Source organism: Gadus macrocephalus, chromosome 4, assembly GCF_031168955.1.
Source record: "Gadus macrocephalus chromosome 4, ASM3116895v1".
Classification (NCBI taxonomy): domain Eukaryota; kingdom Metazoa; phylum Chordata; class Actinopteri; order Gadiformes; family Gadidae; genus Gadus; species Gadus macrocephalus.
The window spans coordinates 27895999-27919418 of record NC_082385.1 but is presented as its reverse complement, the minus strand read 5'-3'; the positions used below and the strand labels follow the sequence as shown (position 1 = coordinate 27919418).

Sequence of the window (23420 nt, the reverse complement as noted above, 5' to 3'; positions counted from 1 at the left end):
AGCGTAATAATGTGTCGTCAATCCAACCACAAATTGGCTGCGTTTTTGGGATGTCTCTGCTAACTTTTCTTTTATGTTGATATTGCTTAAGCTTAACAGTTGTTGCTTTTCATGTTACCTATTTAATTGTTAAGTACCGCGTTTGATGCCGTGTTGGTTTTTGTCGCAATATACTCTCACTGGTTTGTATTGATTTGATTATCATCATTTCGCCGTGTTACCGATTTGAAGTTGTCATCCCATGGCTATGTGGTTAGCCCCTGACTTGCCTAGTTTCCCACAGCTCATTTTGGAAGGTGGTCACGTTCCCCTGACTTGCCAAAGTTAAAGTCGTTACTAGGCAATCACGTTCCCCTGATTTGCCTAGTTTCCTTTTATGTTTTGCATCTTTCTCACTTTGCTGTCTAACCTGACAACTGTACAATGCTTGTCATCAAATTTGTATTAGGGTTGTTGCGCAACAATTGATGCCTGGCACCTGGACCGAGGAGACTGGCTTGGACATTGAGGTAATAATTGCTGAGATAACAAGCACATCAGGAAAATGTGTGTAGGGCTATGACTGTTCATCTTACAACCTGTTTTATGGCACAGGGTGTTCCACAACAACTATATGGCATCGACTGTGGAGTCTTTATGGTCATGGTGAGTTACCATGCTCCATTCATTTGCTTTATCATACCTTTTTTAACACACAGCATTTTATTTTCTAATGTTATAATGTTATAATGGCCAAAAAAAATTCTAAGATGACTATAAACTAGTCTTAACTGCCTAAGCATGCCAATTGCTGGTAAAATCACACCCTGCCTATGATCACAACCCAACATTATTACATTCTATTTTCTACAGTACTCCTGGTACATTACCATGGACGCGCACTTCGATTTCAACGTTGTAAGTACTATCTGTGTGCTAGCGTCAGTATTTAGAAGCAGCATCATAATGGTTATGTGGTAAACTTCATTTTAATGTTCCTCTTCAGTTGGATATGCCTCATCTCAGGAGGTGGTGGTGCAAGCTCCTTTTGGACAACTACGGGATTGAAGGGTATGGATCTTAACCTACAAATGCAAAATAAATACATTTTTCATGTTGGCTTGGCAACCCTGTGTGTGTGTGTGTGTGTGTGTGTGTGTGTGTGTGTGTGTGTGTGTGTGTGTGTGTGTGTGTGTGTGTGTGTGTGTGTGTGTGTGTGTGTGTGTGCGCGGTGCGTGTTTTTTTTTCTTTGACTTTCTTTCTGTCTTTCTTTCCCTTTCTTTCTACTGCAGATGTGGCAAAAGATTCTGTCATTTCACCCAAGAAGGACACCAGATGGTGAATGGACTCCTGGCACCGGTGTTCCGGGTAACACGGAAGCGGAAGCGGAAGGTTTTGACCAAGGTAAGAAGTTATGTTTCTTATATACACCTATTGCTGTAATAACCCTAACCCGAAATATTGTAGAAGGGGTCCCTGCGAGATGTTTGGCTGCGCCCCCCACACACACACACACACACACACACACACACACACACACACACACACACACACACACACACACACACACACACACACACACACACACACACACACACACACACACACACACACACACACACACACATCTGCTCTGCCTCTGGGTCCCAATTCTGGGGGCCCTCTTCTCCGTCCCCTTAATTTTGTACTTTTTTTTGTGTTAACTTATACCTGCCAATGCCTCTTGTGTTTCCCATTTTTAATAATAATTGTATCCCTTAATGTTATTGCACATATTTTGTATTTACTTTTTTATTTACTTTAAATGCTTTGTGTAATGACCTTCCCTTTCTCTATAATAAAAAAATGTAGCCTACCCTTATGGCCTGAGTCATGTTTCCCTTACTAAGAATTCCCTATCGTATGCATAAGTATTGTCTGTAAACAATACAAGTGGAATAGGGGCGAAAATGTACAATTCTAAGGCTTGTATCCTTTAAGTAACTTTACTTTGTACCTCTGTAAAGCCAAGTATATGCATTTGACATCACAGTTATCAGTAAATGCAAATTCGGTTTCTCTTCATTACTCTTTGGTCAGCCTGACATTTTCAGAGTAAATTCCAATAAATATTTTTGTGAATATTAAGAGCCAGAATTTAAATGACACCGCCCATGAGCAAAATATTACACTAACTTTTTAACTCCACTGTTAGTACTGTATATATAGCCAGATACAATAGGTCAGATGACTATAGTTGAATAGTTTTGTTCATCATTGAAAACTCATCAGTAGTAGCCTTCGTTAGCATACCATTGTGTGGTTTTGCGAGAGTAGGATGTCAATTATTGTTTTTTTTGCCAAGTACAGACACAAATTATTTTTCTTTCTTCAAGGCAGATGATGTTTTCCTGAAGGACACAATTGAGGCAGCAGCATGGTGCCAGTTGCAGACCTTCACCGACCACGTTTCTCTCCCGATGGTCATTGGGGTGGAAGGTGCAGAGCAGCAGGCATTATTAGCAGAGCTGAAATCCGTTGACCGCAGTTGCCCGGAAGAAAGCCTAAACAGGATTGAACCGTTCCAGTTCTTCTTCAATTCAAAGAAGGACTACGAAATGTTCTGTGTGGAGATGTTTGACCGGAGAAAGCTGAAAGTGTTTGCTTCTTGGGAGTAGCGACATTTTACCCATTGTTTTAATTGAACTGGGGGACCGGGGGCCGATTCTTTATGTTATCATTTATATAACCAGTTCTAAAACCATTTTCATTTGTCTTTATAAATAAAATGATGTCACGGTATTATCAGTTGTTTCTTACCAACTTGATAGTCTACACCACATTCTGTGCACATTTCACTGCCAGCCACTCTGACATGGTTAGAGTGGAACAGCTTCGTAACAGAAGAGTTAACGATGACGTTGGAAAATTACTCCCCGATCTCAGTAGGAAATCACAATCCTACGTTACTCCCCGATCTCAGTAGGAAATCACAATCCTACGTATTACGTCATCACGCTGAGAGGAAATCACAATCCTACGTAATACGTCATCACGCTGAGATTGGTCAGTCGAGGGGCGTGTATTTCCCACGAGGGGCGTGTATTTCTACACGGGGCGTGTCTTGCCAGGACGCAGGACGCAGTCGGACCCTATTGATCTGAGAGCCAACCCAGTCGCATTTCAACATGAAATAGCGTGTTAGCACACACACACACACACACACACACACACACACACACACACACACACACACACACACACGATGCATTTCGCTGCTAAAACAACAGCTTGGGCTGCTTCTAGGACATTTTGGGTGGATTTGGAACGGTATGTGGGCAGGACGATTTTTGCAGGCAGGACCTGGCAACCCTGCGCTGTTGCCCGAGGTGCAGAAATGCTCTGGAACAGATCTGGATCCACCATGGCCAAAATAATTGTCATGAATAGCATGAATAGATTCATGCATTATCATTCAACTTGAACATGTGTTTTTACAGTATATAGTGGTGGAGGGATGACGTATGTTGGCCAACCAGGAAGTGAGCGTCGACCTGGGTTTCCCTTGACAAAAAGCCAACGGGTTTTTCCATTGGATTTTGGATTATTGCAGAAAAATTAGCATCTTTGAAGCACCTCCACAAAAACTGAAAATAAATAAAAATAACTGTGCTCCAAAGAACGAAATGTAAACCAATGCATTCTGAATGGGAGTGTTTCTCCGATTTTTCCATGCTACACAGAACGAAATGTAAACCCATGCAAATAAAGACTTCATGGTCATAATAATTTAAATATCATTATTCTCCTCAGTGTGTAGGGTGGTATTCTATTTTTTTCAACGGGGTTGCATCCAGTCACTTGACCGTCATGGTTGCTATGGTGGTTGCTATCGACCCGCCCCTCTAATCCTTACATGGCTCTAAAAACCACGCGGCAAAGGAGCTGCCGTTGTCACGTTAAAATTGTACCGGGGCGAAAATTGTACCGGCCTACGTCATCGTTTGTTTACATCCTGACAAACTGACAACCTGCCCGGCAACAGACGACGCGATGCAGAAAACATGTTTCCAAACGACGAAATAACATAATACAGATAGCGGATCGCTATCTGTATTATGATAGATAGCGATAACACTTGTTTTTACTTTATATTTGTATTGTATTTAATTGTTTAATCGAAACAATAAAAAAATTTGCCCGCGGAACGGGCGATCGCGTCAAATGACGCGTCAAATCACGTAGGAAGGTTCTTGAACATTCTAGACTATGAAACCTGCTTAAAACACTCAGTTTACTAGCTAAATTTGATTAAACAATTCAATACAATACAAATACAAAGTAAAAACAAGTGTTATCTAGCGATCCGTTATCTGTATTATGTTTCAAGAACCCTCCTACGTCATTTGACGCGATCGCCCGTTTCGCGGGCAAAACATTTGTCATTTGACGCGATCGCCCGTTTCGTGGGCACATTTTTTTATTGTTTCGATTAAACAATTAAATACAATACAAATATAAAGTAAAAACAAGTGTTATCGCTATCTATCATAATACAGATAGCGATCCGCTATCTGTATTATGTTATTTCGTCGTTTGGAAACATGTTTTCTGCATCGCGTCGTCTGTTGCCGGGCAGGTTGTCAGGATGTAAACAAACGATGACGTAGGCCGGTACAATTTTCGCCCCCGGTACAATTTTAACGTGACACCGTCCATTGTGTTGTTTTTGTCGTAAAATAGGGTCCGATGGTTAAAAAATAGACAGATATTCCAAGGTATCCTTAAAAGGCAGCTTGGTTGTTTTTATTTTCTGCAGTTTAGACTTCTTCTGTAGCCTATTTTTGAAAGCAAAACACCAAGCTCAATGATTTAACGAGGCAGGGTTATTTGAAACAATTTATTAAATATATATTTGCGAGAGGTCATTCCTTCTCCTGAGTTTGCTTCCTATTTATGTCTAGTGTACAACCCTACTGTCCACAAGCATCACCCCCCCCCCCCCTCCCCATATGGATTTGGAGAATTGTTGCCACGTCCCAGTGGTGGAGGTATCATATGGTGGTGGTTAGTGAGGTCCCCCCTTCACTTTAGGCGTCTTTGAGTGTTATTAATTATTATTATTCTTCATGTTTAACCTCTGTTTTCCTTTTATTCCTAGTCTGTTTTACATAGTTTTGAATGATGACTATATGCTCTGTAAGGTGACCTTGGGTGTCTTGAAAGGCGCCTCTAAATTAAATGTATTATTATTATTATTATTATATATATGAAGGAGGGCATTCAATTATACTACAATGATCAATTAGGAGGCCGAAGCCCGAAAGGAAGTGATGCAATAGGTGACTGCAGGTCGACAACATTTAAGTAAGTTGTACTTTGAGGTCTCTTATAGATCAAAGGGGGTCTCAAAGGACCCCCTGTCCTAGAAGCAGCCCAAGTTGTTGTTTTAGCAGCGAAATGCATTGTGTGTGTGTGTGTGTGTGTGTGTGTGTGTGTGTGTGTGTGTGTGTGTGTGTGTTCCTTTCCCCCAATTCCTTCTCAACCATGGCTCAGATAACTCCCACGACAGTCTCGTTGTGGAAAAACAAGACACATCAAAGAACCGACAAGAAAACACTTGCGTTACAGTGTGTGTAGGCCTATTCACATTGATGTGGACGTTGAAGAACCAGGAATGTCGGAGAACCCAACGCGGTCGTTTGAGATTCATAATATCGGCTCACACAGCTTTTGGCCGTGATAATATATATTATATGATATAGATATCTGTGTAGGCTATATGATAATATTTAGATATAGAGCTCCAGGACTCCCGTGTGTTCTAGAATATTTACAGAACACGGCTAAAGGCTGTGTGCGCCTCGCCATTGCGATACATCCACTGTAAACAGAGCGCACGGTACCGTGGCTGCAAGCTGCTCAGGGCCACACCCCCACCCTCCTCCTTGACACGCCCACCGAAACAGCGCATTTGGGGGAAGCTCAATGTGCGACTGGCTCGGAGTGGCTGTAACTCTGCACCACGGCTGAATTTCGGGAATGTCTTTGAATACTGTGTTAGTTGCCCACTAATACCTATATTAAAGAATACATAAAATAGCATGTCATGGGACCTTTAAATATTTTTTTTTGTGTCATTTTTTTATTTTTAGAATGGTTCAGTTCATCTTTAATGTGGTGAAAGACCAGCCTTTCAAAGCATTTCATGATCACAGGTGTTCGAGCTACTGGGCGGTAGTAGACGCACGCAGGGCTTCTCCCCGGTGTGAGTCCTCACGTGGATCTTCAGCTTGGAGCCATGACTGTATGGCGAGTGGATAGTGCCAGGATTCCCTGGAGAAGGATAACAACGTGTGAAATGAACGTGTGGAGAAGCTACGCCGCCGCCGTGTGGAGAGGATATGCACGCCGCCACCGTTGGGACTGGGGTTCGATTCCCAGTCTATATATATATATTTCTTCATTATTTTCTGGTATTAATATATCCAATGACTTGTTGATGAATAAGTTGATGACATTTTATAAAAAACGTTAGTTTTTATGTGTCAAAAAGACAAACTGTTTTAAAACAGATCTCAAAAATGTTTTGATGATTGTATGGGCATGATGTCACTTCATAGGGCAGAGGGGTATTCCACAAAGCCGGTGTTACACCGAATTCTGCGTCGAAATGTGTGACCCCAGAGGGCGCTGTTGCACATTTTCTGCAACATGCACGAGTTTGAGTCTTTAGCACCTGTAACTGCAGAATTTGAATGCGTACACTAAAGTCACAGTAAATTTGAAGTCGTGTATATTTATTTTGCATGTGTACTCTAAAGTCACAAATGTGTAACAGTACATTTGTAGTCGTAAAAAAAAAAAATATATTTTTTATACCATTGTAAACACAAAATAGGGTCTACGAGTACGGTAATCTGTGTTACAGATGCACAAATCCTTTTGCCACAATTATTGCGGCGCAGTTGGTGCAAAACACATTCGCACACCCGTGTTTCATAATCTGAGAACATGCCCAAAAGGTGTGCATTCGTAAACCCAAATTTGAACAAATGCATCAGAAGTTGCACATCTGTGAACGCTATGTCCATTCAGCATTTTAATGAGCGAGCACAAAACCATTTTACAACTGCTCGAATCTGCTCCTGCAAGTCTCAGCTGTGGGTTTTTTTGCAGGTTGTTTTGCAACACCCCTAGGTGGTAAATGTGTAGCAAAAGTATTCGTATCCGTAGATGACAGAGCGTCCGTGAGCGGGACAAAATAGTCCCGCCCATAATTTCCTAATCCAATGAAAATCGCCGGCAGGGATGCATTTCTCAAATTACACTGGGACCCACCGCGTGCCAGCCATGGAGCTATAAAGATCGCAGCATACTCAGCGCGGGATACGTTTCTTTCTGGAGAAGTGAAGAGGGCGTCCTACCGAACGGAGATGGGTATCCTACATTATGTTAAATGAAATGACTTAGTTCAAGTGAATTCTCCCCCAAAGTATTGCATTAACATTTCTGAATTTATGTTATGGCGACCATTAAAATATATTGAAGGACATTTGCGGCATGTTAATGAAATACTTTGGGGGGAATTCACTTGAACTAAGTCATTTCATTTAACATAATGTAGGATACCCATCTCCGTTCAGTAGGACGCCCTCTTCACTTCTCCAGAAAGAAACGAATGATGCGATCTTTATAGCTCCATGGCTGGCACGCGATGGGTCCCAGTCAGGGACGGATGGTATAAATGGGCTAACAGGGCTAAGCCCTCTTACAGTGAAAATAAAAGCAACAGCACCAAAAAGTGACAGAAAAACCCAGGATATATACATCTTTTTTTCCTGTGAATGGGCTAAATGTATTCAGCCCAAGCGCAGTAGCGTAGGCTTCCATTGACGTTTGATTGGCAGGTGCCCTGACACGCCCCCTTCATATGCTTCCCATTTGGGCTAAATTAGTTTAGCCCAAAGTCTGACCTAGCACAGTAGCTACAGTACAGTGACCTTCGACTAATCACAGGCACAGCACAGTAGCGCAAGTGCAGTATGGCGGGCGTTAGCATGAAAATGAATGAAGTGGATTATTTACTTTCTAATCGGTTTTCTTTAATGTCTTTGGAGGAAAAATTGGAAGTGAAAAGATTGGGGACACATCAACCAAACGATGTACAGATTTACTGTCAGGAGTGCGGTCAGAATATGGCCGGTAATAGTGCATTTGTAAGCGGGTCAACTACGTTTCGTATCGAAACATTTAAAAAGCTGTCTAAATAACCCAACATGACGTGACAAGTGTGTAGAGATAGTGGCCCCTCTCCAAGCTGCATTTCAGCGACAGGCAGTAACAATAAGGTTCTCTAAGGAATCGGAAATGATCTCATTTAATGTTGCATACAACATTGCCAAAGAGGAGTTGCCATTCTCAATTTAAATCCGAAATTATTCTCATGAAGAGAAATGGATTAAACATCAACCCGACGTATAGCAATGAGATGGAATGTGCACAATTCATTGCAGTAGGCCTAATGGGCGACACCTTGAAGCAAAAGACAGCTGCGGACGTCGGAAACGCCACATCTATCAGGAAGGACATGTAGGCCTATAGTCTATACCAAAGCGTGCGTGATCGTCTACAGCCGCATTTTGCGCAAAGGGAGACCAGTCAACATTTTAATTGTGTAATACTTTAAGCACAAAAAAAGTTTTATTTTGCTTAATGGTTTAGTTCGAAATGTTCAATTTCAGCTCAGTGAAGCACTTAAAACACCATATTTTCCTTTTTATTTATAATTGTGCTTCAAATAAAGACATGCCTTTCTCTACACCTTAATCTTGTTTAAAAATCATTCACATTATATGAAAGTTATGAACAGAGATATAAAGGTGACCTCATGGCGTCTGGAGCCCTGTGAAGTATTGATAAATGTAATGCATTCTTTAGCCCACCCACCCAAAATCACCACCAGCCGTCACTGTAATTTGAGAAATGCATCCCTGCCGGCGATTTTCATTGGAGTAGGAAATTATGGGCGGGACTATTCTGTCCCGCTCACGGACGCTCTGTCATCTACGGATACGAATACTTTTGCTACACATTTACCACCTAGGGGTGTTGCAAAACAACCTGCAAAAAAACCCACAGCTGAGACTTGCAGGAGCAGATTCGAGCAGTTGTAAAATGGTTTTGTGCTCGCTCATTAAAATGCTGAATTAACATAGCGTTCACAGATGTGCAACTTCTGATGCATTTGTTCAAATTTGGGTTTACGAATGCACACCTTTTGGGCATGTTCTCAGATTATGAAACACGGGTGTGCGAATGTGTTTTGCACCAACTGCGCTGCAATAATTGTAGCAAAAGTATTTGTGCACCTGTAACACAGATTAGCGTACTCGTATACCCTATTTTGTGTTTACAATGGTATAAAAAAACATATATATTTTTTACGACTACAAATGTACTGTTACACATTTGTGACTTTAGAGTACACATGCAAAATAAATATATACGACTTCAAATTTACTGTGACTTTAGTGTACGCATTCAAATTCTGCAGTTACAGGTGCTAAAGACTTTTGCTACAATAATACCTTCATACTTGTAGTGGGCGTAACTTGTAGTAGGAGGCGTAACTTCTTCTTCTTCTTTTATTTAGGCAGCCTTGACGCAGCTATGGCGTATTACTGCCCCCCACTGTTTGTTATTTCCCCCTAAACTTTAAATCCTTTTATATACTCCATTGATGTGAAGGTAGTCCATCAATTCCTTTGTTTTATCCACTGAATCCAGATTTTAAAGGGTGCGCATACTAAAAACTGATTCCCCAGCTGATCCAAGCCTCCGGTACAGAGTCCTCCTTTGCCTGGAATAGCGCCCACACTGGAGAAGTACATGTTTTACAGTCTCTCTTTCTCCACACTCACACCTGCCATCTGGGTGTCTGCCAATCAGATTATGTAAATTCTGAACACAGACTGTAGTATTTCCACAATTAAATCCGGTCTGGACTTGGATTTTCCTTATTTTATTGAAATTAAAGCTGCAGCTGAATCACTACATATTATTGAATACCCCTGTTTATTATCCTCCACCCATCGTAAGGCCCATAAGACTGCCACCATCTCTGCTGTGACTACTGACATATGATCTGAGACTTTATACCCTATTCTGTACCCGATTTCAGGAATGCTAATACCCACTGCTACTTTACCACTCTCACGCTCCTTTGACCCATCAGTGTGAATGAGTAGATGGCCTCCCCATACTTGTTAGTGCCAAACTTCTATCTCTTTTACTACACCCTCTGACATCCTTGATTTGCTTATACTCATAAACTTTAGGTCAACACAGTCTGAACCAGATCTGGGATCAACCATGACGGAGCAACTGAGCGACACACTGGAGAACAAACACTAACATCCCTAATACCAATTTCCTGCGCCACTGATTTAAGATTTTCTGCAAAGTTAGTTTTAGTTTTTCTGATTCCCATAAACTCCCAATGATCACTCAGTAGGTCTTTTGTTGGTAACACTTCCCTTTGTCCTTGGAGCTTTATTAGGTATTTCAAGCCAAGTTTATATCTTCTTAATACTAGCGGCATCTCACCCATTTCTATTAGTAATGCTGCTATTGGAGTTGTACAGAATGCTCCACAGCACACTCTTAAGGCTTTTGCTTGGACTATGTCTAATTTGTTTAACACTGAAAGAGCTGCTGATCCATAAACCATGCATCCATAATCAAGTGCTGATCTTATCATTGCTCTGTAAATCCAACCCTGTCCGACTTGTTCTGAACCATGTAGGTCGACCATCATTTAACACCACTAGCTGTTTTTTGTCTATAAACTCTTCTACAATTTTCCCATTCCTATTTCTCTTCTTGCTTCCCCACAGATCATTATGTGCATTAAAATCCCCAACCCACACCATTGGTTCACTAATCCTATCCAAAATTTCCTGAAAATGAATCTCCTCCAACTTGATGCAGGGGTTATACAAATAAACAATGGAGATTTCCCCCCGGTCAGTCCACACTTCTGTGACAACACATTCCCACACTGTATCCATCTCCATTCTTCTATATTGAACTCCATTCTTAATAAAAGTTGCACCCCCCCCCCCTCCTGCCGTACTCTCTCCTTTCACACTTATATCCCGGAATTCTAAAATCCAGTCTTGGTTTCAACCAAGTCTCCTCAATGCAAATTAATTCTGTCTTTTCCTCAAAACCATCCAACATTTGTTTAAACTCTTGCCCATTTGCAACCAGACTCCTGGCATTCCACTGCATTAAATAAAACATAACACAAAGGACACTAATCCCCATCAGAATCCCCATATGTACTTTCCATTTCCTCTTCCTCATTAGCATCCAAGCTTGGATGTTGACCTCCAGGCCGTCGGGAAAATATCCTTTTAGTTTTGATATAGTGGTACATTTTAATTCTTTTGCATTGGTTCTTATTGGTTTGTTGAATATACAGGTTCCTATTCGATGAACTAAACATCAAAGACGTATCAAAGTTAATGCATGTGGAACCATTTGGGGGCGGTGAATCCTCCTCGGTGCAGTTCACCTTCTGAACTGCAGACACACACACACAAAGTAAAAAGAAGAAAGACCGAACACGAAACCTACCCCGGTTACTGAACACACAACATGATGAAGGATTCATCAAGATAGGCTTGTTCTCCTTTCCCAACAGTAACTGAATTACTCAGAGTATTGAAGAAACACTTGTCACTACACTGTCTTGTGTTTCAACACATTGTAGTAATTTGGAGCCGATTGGACAATTCAGCCAATGAATCTAATAGGCTACCTCCCTCAGCAGCATTCGTGCATTGCACAACATAACTACATGCAGAGAGAAGTGATAGTTTGTTAATTAGCAGAGAGCCGTAAAAGCACTTTCTACCCATTTCAGTGGAGGAATTGGACTCCTCAATCACGCAATGTTATACTTAAAAGGAACAAGTAAGTTACATATTAATTAAGTCTTTTGGCATGTAGCATATAAAAAACGGTCCCAAACAGCATTTGAAATAGACCTTGAGACTCGGGTAAAACCCTATAGGACATTGATCATGATATGCCTCAATATCAGAATAACAACCATGGGTGAAATAGCAATGGCTAGTGGAATGAAAGTGAAAGCAGTGTAAGCTTGTCCAGGCCCTGCAAGTCAGGATGTAGGCTATGAATCAGAATACATTTTTAGCTAGTGGGCATCCCAGAAACCAATTCTATATTTTCTTGGGGAGGACCCCCGTCCATTACTGCACCCCACCCACGAATTGGATCACCAGCCGCCGTTGCAAACAGGGAGTGAAGGGGGACCAATGCTAGGAATCTTCTGACTTTGTCCCGTTAGAATAATGCTGCCTTCTAGAGGGACGACCGGCCTAAACTGAGCATCACTGAGATCTAGACATTTAACCAGGAACCTTTTAAAATGGATCATCTTCAATCATCTTTGTCCTAGAAATAAGTTATTCAACACAGACATCAATTATTAATAAAAACAGAAAGCGAATCAAAATTGGAAAGCATTTAATCGTAATGAAAAGAAAAACTAAAAGCTGTAATATCAACCAATACAGGACAGCGGTCTCAATCAAAGCGTCCCGCTACCCCGTGCCAAAGTGTGCTTGAGCATGTGCACACGCAAATTGCTTGGGTCGCTGTAGCTGACATCGCACTGCAGACACACGCAGGGCCTCCCCCGGGAGTGAGTCCTCAGGTGGATCTTCAGGGTGTCTTTCTGACTGAAGCACATCTTGCATTGGTCACACTTGTAGGGCTTCTCGCCGGTGTGAGTCCTCAGGTGGATCTTCAGGTGGCCTTTCCGACTGAAGCGCTTCGTGCATTGGTCACACTTGTAGGGCTTCTCCCCGGAGTGAGTCCTCAGGTGGATCTTCAGGTGGCCTTTCCGACTGAAGCGCTTCGTGCATTGGTCACACTTGTAGGGCTTCTCCCCGGAGTGAGTCCTCATGTGGTTCTTCAGGTCGCATTTCTGACTGAAGCACTTCGTGCATTGGTCACACTTGTAGGGCTTCTCCCGGAGTGAGTCCTCATGTGGTTCTTCAGGATGTAATTCTGACTGAAGCGCTTCGGGCATTGGTCACACTTGTAGGGCTTCTCGCCGGAGTGAGTCCTCAGGTGGATCTTCAGGTGGCCTTTCCGACTGAAGCGCTTCGTGCATTGGTCACACTTGTAGGGCTTCTCCCCGGAGTGCGTCCTCATGTGGACCGTCAGGATTTTATTATGACTGAAGCGCAGCGTGCATTGGTCACACTTATAGGGCTTCTCCCCGGAGTGAGTCCTCAGGTGGCTCTTCAGGGTGCCTTTCTCACTGAAGCACTTCGTGCATTGGTCACACTTGTAGGACTTCTCCCCGGAGTGACTCCTCATGTGGCTATTCAGGTTGCCTTTCTCACTGAAGCACTTCGTGCATTGGTCACACTTGTAGGGCTTCTCCCCGGAGTGAGTCCTCATGTGGTTCTTCAGGACGTAATTCTGACTGAAGCGCTTCGGGCATTGGTCACACTTGTAGGGCTTCTCGCCGGAGTGAGTCCTCAGGTGGATCTTCAGGTGGCCTTTCCGACTGAAGCGCTTCGTGCATTGGTCACACCTGTAGGGCTTCTCGCCGGTGTGAGTCGACATGTGGAACTTCAGGGTGCGGCCATGACTGAAGCGCATTGTGCATTGGTCACACTTGTTGGGCTTCTCCCCGGAGTGAGTCGTCATGTGGTTCTTGAGCATGTTATTCCGACTGAAGCTCCTCGTGCATTGGTCACACTTGTAGGGCTTCTCCTCGGAGTGAGTCCTCATGTGGATCTTCAGGCTGCTTGTCAGACTGAAGCCCTTCGTGCATTGGTCACACCTATAGGGCCTCTCCCCAGAGTGAGTCATCATGTGGCGCTTCAGGGGGCCTTTCTGACTGAAGCACTTCCTGCATTGGTCACACTTGTAGGACTTCTCACCGGAGTGAGTCCTCATGTGGCATTTCAGGTGGCCTTTCTGTCTGAAGCGCATCTTGCATTGGTCACACCTGTAGGGTTTCTCCCCGGAGTGAGTCCTCAGGTGGATCTTCAAGGTGCCTTTCAGACTGAAGCGCTTCATGCATTGGTCACACTTGTAGGGCTTCTCCCCAGAGTGAGGCATCATGTGGACGATCATATTGGCATTGTTGGGAATAACCTTTCCACACAAGACACCGGGCCGGCCCTTGCGGCCGCCCTGATGCCCAGTCAGCCCCTCAAGGCAGACGAGCCTCACGCTGCAGTTCAGGCTCTTGGCCACGCTGTGGTCAGCGGACAGCGAGCTCAAGGCCTCCAGCTGTGACGCGACAAAGAGGGTGTCATGGCCGTCCACCGCCAGAGGGCCCTCCCCTTGTCCGTAGACGGTCAGGATGCGCTGCTCCCCGTTGTGACTGGACATGTGGGAGGAGCCAGGGGCGTCCACACGCAGACTCTCCGAGCTGGCGCCGCGCTGCGTGCTGCAGTCTCTGATGTCAATGCCGTCTTCTTCAGAGAGGAAAACAGAGAAAGAGAGAAAGTGATGTTTTTAATTAATCGTTTTCACAAAAGGTATACAGTTTGTACTTTGTACACACTTGTGTATTGGAAGAATTATATTTTGACATTCTTTCTAACTTCTATTTGTTGATAATGCATTTTCCCTGTCGCCCTTTGGCTGGTCAAGGGTTAAAGGCTCCTGCTGAGAAGGCAGATTCGAGTACATTCTCAGTTTATCACGGTGTGTTACTAACCTACGGCGGGCAAGCCTCCACCAATATCCTCTTCAACCTTGATTGAAATGGTTTCTGGTGTCTGCTGCTATCCACAAAAAGAAGGAAACACACACAAGACATATTCTTTCATTTTCACAGAATAGTTGTTAATCCCCACCAACGACAGATTAGGCATTTTTACACTGCCAGCTGATAAAATCCCCGTTCGTCTCGGAGCTGTCTTTCTTGGTTCACAGGAGAAGGCGGGGCTACACACTGGAGGACTTTTTACAATGAATTGCAAAAAATATATATATAATTTTTTTGATTCAAGCCCCTTGCATGCAAGAATGAGTTCACATCTGAGTGTAGGCTAAAACGCGATAAACTATTTACAAGTGCAATAATCCCAACATATTCTTTATTTTGCTAACCACTTTGCTGACGAAGCATTGTAAGGAACTTTTTTCTGGTACTTTCTCTTAGATCGACCATCTTTCGTCTTCTTTAAATGCGACTGCATCACCTTCTCTCCCATGATGGTCAGCAGCTTGCGGATTTCACCGTCTCTCCAGTTACAACTATTCATGTTGATATCGCTGCATCGTCTCTGTTGTAGAGACAATGCAGCAACACCTCTACCCAAGCCTCGCCCCTAGAACCGCATGGCTGTCTTATCGCATTTAGATCAAAATGAAACCGCCAATATGTGTAGGGTCAGAGAGGGTTAATAGGGGTGCGAAATAAAGCCTGTAAATTACCTCGGTCAGTGTAGACGTGCAGATCACACAGGGCAAAAGTTGGGCATAAGACGGGCATATTTGGCGGTGTAAAACGTTTACTGAATCATAAAGGTGTGGGCTTTCAACGGGTTTGTTTTAGAGTTGTTACAGAGGAAGCCCCTCTTTTGGATGGTGAATAAGAAGATGATTTCCAACCTGCACACTCAGCTCCTCGCGGCAGACCAGCCGCTCGCCGCGCTCCAGGCTCTTGGCCACGCTTTGGTCCGCAGACAGCGAGTTCAGGGACTCCACTTCTGACGCGGTGAAGAGGGTGTCATGGCCGTCCGTCGCCCAAGGGCCCTCCCCTTTTCCGTAGACGCTCAGAATCTTCAGTTCCTCGCTGTGGCTGGACATGTGGGAGGAGCCAGGGGCGTCCACACGCAGACTCTCCGAGGTGACGCCGCGCTGCGTGCTGCAGTCTCTGATGTCATTGTCTTCTTCAGAGAGGAAAACAGAGAAAGAGCCCCTTTGGATGGTCAAGGGTTAAAGGCTCCTGCTGAGAAGGTAGATTAGAGTACATTCTCAGTTGATCCAGGTGGTTTTCTTGCATAGATGCAATGTGTATTACTAACCTGTGGCGGGCATGCCTCCACCAATATCCTCTTCAACCTTGATTGAAATGGGGTCTGGGGTCTGCTGCTTTACACATAAGAAGGAAACACACACAAGACACAAGACATATTCTTTCATTTTCACAGAATAGTTGTCGATCCCCACTACCGACAGATTAGTTGGGCATAAACGGGCATAATTGGCAGTGTAAAAACATCTACTGAATCATAAAGGTTTGGGCTTTCTATTGGCCTGTTTTAGAGTTGTAACAGAGGAAGCCTCTCTTTTGGATGGTGAATGATAAGATGATTTCCAACCTGCACACTCAGCTCCTCGAGGCAGACCAGCCGCTCGCCGCGCTCCAGGCTCTTGGCCACGCTGGGGTCCGCTGACAGCGAGTTCAGGGCCTCCACTTCAGACGCGGTGAAGAGGGCGTCATGGCCGTCCTCTGCCAGTGGGCCCTCCCCTTTTCCGTAGACGCTCAGAATCTTCAGCTCCTCGCTGTGACTGGACATGTGGGAGGAGCCAGGGGCGTCCACACCCAGAATCTCTGAGGTGGCGTTGCGATGAGTGCTACGGTCTCTAAAGGCATCGCAGTCTTTTGCAGAGGGAGAAAAAAAGGAAAATTTGTTATGATACATTATTTGCATAAAGGGAGGCATTGTGTATTTGTACACATGAGAGAAACTCTTTAAATGTATGTAACATTGACACAGAGGGTTTAAAATGTGTACTGCTGACAAAGATTCACAGTTTTGGAGAGGGACAACTCCTTCAGCACCCTCCTCCCTAGACTCAAAGCTCAAGTGGTTGGCCAGGTTAAGGACACTCAACGAACACCAGCGCAAAGTGATCTGATCACAACATGACATGCGAGGCAAGCACAATAATTCTATTTTGACACTAAAAAGCAACAACGTGTCCTTCCCTTCTAACCTGATCAGCTAACATTCATACATTATGAATTCAGTGATGTTTGACAATGATAAACCAGCTCAGGTGGCATCTGTCTTGAAACCCTTCTGGGCTCTTGACTAATTCCATCTTTGAAATGCAACTCCCAAGTTTGACTCGTGTTTTAGCAGGGCGCTGGTCATGATGGTTTTCCAAAGAGGACCAGGCTTTTTAGCGCAGGAAGAATCTAGCATCAGCCTAGAATCTATGCTTCCTAGAATATACCAAATCAAAAAAAAAAATACTCAATGAGTAATGTACACACCTTCACTTTTAAAATGGGGCTGCATAGACTTTAAGGATAGCTTTGTGCCTACAAATATGCGTTTCCAGGTTTTCTGTCTGGCAGGCAACATCCCTTGAGAGAAGCTGCTGAATGTAAGCACTTGATGAGCTGGCCTGCGTAGAGACAACAAAGAAAAATCAGCACTCAATTTTTTATCTTATGGATAAAAAATACGTATGTATTCCAGGTGCAAGTTGTAAGAAGATAAAAGAGAAGCATGTTTAGTGGATTACATTAGCCCAATACTTAAAATGTGTTCTTTGAAATTATATTAAATCCTTGATTTGTTTACATATTTTATAGTTCATCTCAACATCTCAATACCATGACATCAAGCTCTGCAGAAATCTGCTAATAACCCTTTGATTTGAATCAGGTGTGAAGGGGAAAACATGCCTATAATAGTGTGTTCCAGGTACACTTTTTTGCCCGAAAATAACCAGCTATAACTGGGAGTACAAGAGGGGAGAAGGTTGCGAAAACACGGGTTCCCAGGAACGCACCATATGTATTTAGGATGAGTTTAACAGGTCATAAGGATCTCATCATCAGTAAAACGCTAGAACTACTGCTGTCCGGTGGCCGGTAAAATACAATAGTTTGTAGTATGGTTAGCAGACATTGTTAAACATTGCATTCCCTTGGTATCCAAGCAGTAGAGATCAGTGCCTGTACCCTTTGTTGAATTGTGCCCATTCTCGTGTGATGCCGCTTGCTTGCTGAGGTGCACACTCAAGTTACAGTGCGTGTATTTATAGTTATGAAAGGGCGGCAATGTATTAGTCCGCTGTCCTTTCTTTAATAGGTCCATGGTATTTACACACATAACTGTGTAATGCTAACAAGGTAACCATATACAGTAAAGCAACACAATGATGTGGCGTTAGTTAACTTACTTTTTAGAGGTTTTGTACATCCAAACACTGAGCAACTGCGATCATTCGCTCGTTTGCAAGCCACGGTGTCTCTCAAGGAAAGAACTATGTGTACACGTTCTTAACTCATTTTCTCATGGGCGGTCGGGACAAATAATCTGGGCGGGCAAAATAAGAGGAAGGGGAGGTAACCTTTCCCCGTAATTTCGATTTTATTAAACATGGTTAAAAATAATACAAACAGAATAAATGCAAGAAAAAATTCTAAGCAATAAATAATGAAGTTCAAATGATACCGTTTTTTATAATTATGATGACGATGTTCAGCTCGTTTGTTAAAAGAAATCAAAGCTTTTGGACCAAGCAATAACACAATATTTGAACAGATGAAACGAAACCATCAAACAAGAAAAGAAAAACAGAAATTCACTGCTCCAGCTCATAACAATTTTAAGCCTCTTGCATTGGTTCAAAGTTTCCCTCTGGCTTATGAACTTTCCACACACACACACACACACACACACACACACACACACACACACACACACACACACACACACACACACACACACACACACACACACACACACACACACACACACACACACACACACACACACACACACACACACACACACACACACACACACACACACACACACACACACACACACAACCCGGTATCACGCAATTGCGTGCTCCTGCGCACGAACGTTCATCTATTGAAGCGTTCCCGAGCACGATAGTCCGACTTTTTGCGTGTTACAAACGAAATGTAAACCAATGCATTCTGAATGGGAGTGTTCTAAGACAATTAACGTGCTCCACAAAACGGTACGAGAGAGAGAGAAAGAGAGAGCGGGAGGGACAGAGAGAGAGAGAGAGAGAGAGAGAGAGAGAGAGAGAGAGAGAGAGAGAGAGAGAGAGAGAGAGAGAGAGAGAGAGAGAGAGAGAGAGAGAGAGAGAGAGAGAGAGAGAGAGAGAGAGAGAGAGAGAGAGAGAGAGAGAGAGAGAGAGAGAGAGAGAGAGAGAGAGAGAGAGAGAGAGAGAGAGAGCGAGAGAGAGGCTTCAGAAAGGGTGTGCGCAGATAGTACAGTGCACCCTAGTTATGTTTATGCCAAAACCTATATATATAATTAGGCTGTGGAAATTGCAATAAGTTAAGAACACAACTTCGCACGTTGAGCACACAGCCGTGTGACTCGTTTATTTTGTAAAAAAAGAAAACCGGAAAACAAAGCGTGGTGAAGGTAAACAAATCCAGCATGGTCTGTGACGTCATGAGACGCACGTAATCCTTAGGGACCGCGATCCCTGAACCACCAAGAACGTAAATGACATGCAGTAAACAACAACACAATTGAAAGAACAACACATAACGAAATATTGTAGGTGAATTATGTTACGGTCACTACAAGGCTATAATTATATTATTTAGCGTGCAATGAGACAATCTATAGCCAAATTGTCGAAGATGCCCGAGAATCTTCGGGGATATCAGCATGGGAAATCGGCGAATCAGACCCATGAAGGGTGGGGGGGGGACACGTTAGTTGAAGGGGGGGGGGGGGGGGGGGGGGGGGGGCACGTTTGCAGGGGGGGGGGGCACGCTCGACAACGAGAGTTGGTTTTTATTGAACGAGACTTCAACACGGAACAGCTGCACGAAACGATGGTCACGTCACTCTCGGTGACGGTGTCGACAATAATTAACACACGAACAATGTTAATAGAACAACACACAACCACATAACATCCCGAACCCATTAACCCTACTTAATCCTAACAACAAAACAAGTTAACAAAGGCCCCATTTGTCAACTGAGAACCCCAATTCCCAGAATCCCCCGCGGCTCCGGAACACGGCGTAGCTTATATTCATCTTTATTATCTGAATGGGAAATGCAATATTTTAGGACAGATACACCATTAAACGCGTTTCTAATGACATTTCTAGCGAGAAATTTACATTTTCCTTACATAATCTTCAGTCAGTGAATGTGTATGATCTTTATTAATCTTTATTATCTGAATGGGAAATGCAATATTTTAGGACAGATACACCATTAAACGCGTTTCTAATGACTTTTCTAGCGAGAAATGTACATTTTCCTTACATAATCTTCAGTCAGTGAATGTGTATGATCTTTATTAATCTTTATTATCTGAATGGGAAATGCAATATTTTAGGACCGATTCACCGTTAAACGTGTTTCTAATAACATTTCTAGCGAGAAATATACTTTTTACTTGCATAATCTTCAGTCAGTGATTGTGTCTGATCTTTAGTTTTATAGTTATTAGGATTTGATCGGCTCGCTCGCATGTTTCAACGACGTCAGGTTGCTTTCGCTAAACTAGCAGCTCACGTGCTTCCTGCGTTTGTGTTATTAAACTGTTACTTTATGTAACTTTTAATGATATCATCTTGTTAGAAACACGTATATCTGAGAGCCAACCCAGTCGCCAAAAGCATACGTTGACAGTGTACTTTTCGTGAACACTGGATTACGTCGCATTTCAACATAAAATAGCGTGTTATACACACACACGCACGCACACGCACAGACACACACAAGCACACACAAGCACACACACGCACGCACAGACACACAGACACAGACACACACACACACACACACACGCACACACGCACACGGTGCATTTCGCTGCTAAAACAACAACAAAAAAATATTCCCTCAAATATTATTACTTTCAAAACTTTGGCCGAAATGGCCAATAATATCATTTTTTATTTGGGATGCTTCCAGGACACTTTGGGTGGATTTTGAACGGTATGTGGGGGGCACGTTTTTTGCAGGACCTGGCAACCCTGCACTGTTGCCCGAGATCTGGATCCACCCCGGCGTGGTGCCGTCTCCTTTTGACCTTTTTGACCCCAGACTTCTGGGGGAATAGCTGAATCAATTCATTAGTCAATCAGAAGCATGTTAATATCATCCCGGTGGCGTAAGAGGACGAACAAGGTATCCTTCAACATCTACGCTTCCAGGAGATTGCAACGGTGCCACACATGAGCATATTCGAACATGTTTAATGGTAGTAATTAGCTGTCGAAATTGGAGGCCTTAATCAATACTGAGCAGCTATTGATTTGCTTCCCGATAAAGACATGTTGACATGTTATGACATGTTATTTAGCATCTACACGTTGAGCTGAGTCCAATGACACCAAGAACGACACTCTAGCTAATGGTAACATGTGTTTAACATGGTACACCTAGGTCTAGGACATGATCTCGGTGTAGCAAGAGGCCGAGCTTGATCTCATTGGACTTAACGTGTAGATGCTAGGGATGTGTCGGTCGCGACTGATTCGTTACAACGAACGAATCCCGAACGTGAACGACAAGAACTGGTTCCCCAAAACAAGAAGAACTGGTTCTTTGATTCTTTTTTTTTAACATAAACCAAACATATGGTCACGTAAATAAAATATACAAACGAACAGAGCTCCGTCTCTCTCCCCGCGACTTCCATTGATTGAGTCTACAACTTTCTCAAAGATTCAGCCAATGAGAGGTAGCAATGGTGTTGGAATGGCACCTGGGTAAACCAATGACAAGGCGGTACCGTCGAATATGCGCGCTTTCTCTGTCTGACGTATCTTGGGTCATACCATTCGACTCATATATCCCCCTACATTTTTTCGAAAATAGACTTGACCTCCATCTGTTTATTGGATAAACGCATTTCCCAATCCCAGGAGTCTTTGCTCCATTCTACGTCAATTTAAGAACAAACAAAGAAATTAAACTGCAGTTCGTATTTTTTATTTATGACCATGCAAGTTCTGTAATGCCTGAACAATGAAGAATTAAATGTAAAGTAAAATAAAATTATAAATGTAAAACCATGAATGAAATATAGAGAGTAAGCAAGTGGTATAAATATTAGTGGGACGTTCGACATTCTAAATAGCAGGTATCTCCAAACGGCGGACTGCGGTCTTGACGGTCCTGTCCGGACCCACGACCAATTAAAAAAAAATAATAATAATAAAAAAGAGTTTTTTTATTTTTTATTTTTTTTAAGATGTAATCTGACGTAACGAACGAATCAAAACGAACGACTCAAATAAACGAATCGTTATAGTGAACTGAACTGAAAGAACTAGTTCCCGGAAAAGAATCATTTTGCCCATCCCTAGTAGATGCTAATTAACAGGTAATTTGTCAAAAATCTCCATCGGGAAGCAAATCTATAGCTGGTCATTATTGATAAAGGCCTCCAAAATCGACAGCTAATTACTACCCCGAAACATATTCAAATATGATCATGTGTGGCACTGTTGCAATCGTCTCGAAACGTAGATGTCAAAGGACACCTTGTTTGCTCTGTTGCACCACCGGGAAGATATTTTCATACTTCTAATGGATTGATTCATATTTTAAGGTTCTCGGAGTGAGACTTTAAGTGGCTGCAGCAGAAGTGTTGAGACGAAAGATGATATCAAGAGATTTATAGAATATTCCCATTCACATTATGATTCTTCGTCGTAACATCCGACCAAACATCCTTTACATTCACAGAGCGAAGATTATGAAAGTCCAGGCTCAGCAAGTGCTCCATCTCGTTGCACCTGCACCCAGCGGCTCGCTTGCAAGATTTTGGCCTGAAGTTCTTCCCAGACCAACACCCTAGCCATCCAACATGCATATCTGAGAATCAGGCCTCTCTTTAATAATGACAAAAAGTTATGAGAGAAACACACATTAACTTTTTGTTATCTCATAAGCGGCGTGGTGCCGGCTCCTTTTGACCTTTTGAGCCCCGACTTCAAAAACGTGGCCACAGGCCAGCTGTGTCTACACACCTTTAGCCACAAATGTACACCTCCATCCCACAAAAAATGGGGACTAGAAACTAACCTCTGTCTTATGTACATTTACTGTACTGTTGGAGGTCACGCCCCTTTGCCGACGTTTTCGAGATAGCTAGGGATGCTAAAATGTTTACACACATTTCCCGGGGCCCCGTGTACGACATATCCGAGATTTGGAGTTCTAGCCCTTAGAGAATTTTTTTTTTCCCAAATGGAGTGTCATTTGGACAAAGCCCCTCACAAGTGTAGCCTGCAAGACCTAATGGTTCAGAATGTGGTGGAAAAACAGTTTTTGAGATAGGAAGGTCCTACCGCCCTGAAATTGTAATACCTTATTTTAGGGCCTAACTGGGACCTCCGCATCGAAACTTGGCCCGGTCAGACCCCGAGGGCAGGCCCCCCCTTCCTGCCCTCGGGGTCGGACTAT

The 23420-nt window shown here is 43.2% G+C and overlaps 1 protein-coding gene, 1 long non-coding RNA gene and 1 pseudogene across 2 annotated transcripts in view; all 3 read right to left on the bottom strand.

The window, feature by feature from the left end:
• Positions 1–23420, bottom strand: part of LOC132456607 (zinc finger protein 729-like) — a 353266-nt pseudogene that overhangs the window by 111757 nt on the left and 218089 nt on the right.
• Positions 1–23420, bottom strand: part of LOC132455329 (uncharacterized) — a 77165-nt gene that overhangs the window by 49011 nt on the left and 4734 nt on the right. The gene's annotated exons all lie outside the window — the stretch shown is intronic.
• Positions 10305–14485, bottom strand: LOC132455201 (gastrula zinc finger protein XlCGF57.1-like). The gene is given in 2 exon segments (XM_060049009.1): positions 10305–13029; positions 13032–14485. Coding segments are annotated over 2 exon segments (1824 nt in total). The 5' UTR covers positions 14407–14485; the 3' UTR covers positions 10305–12580.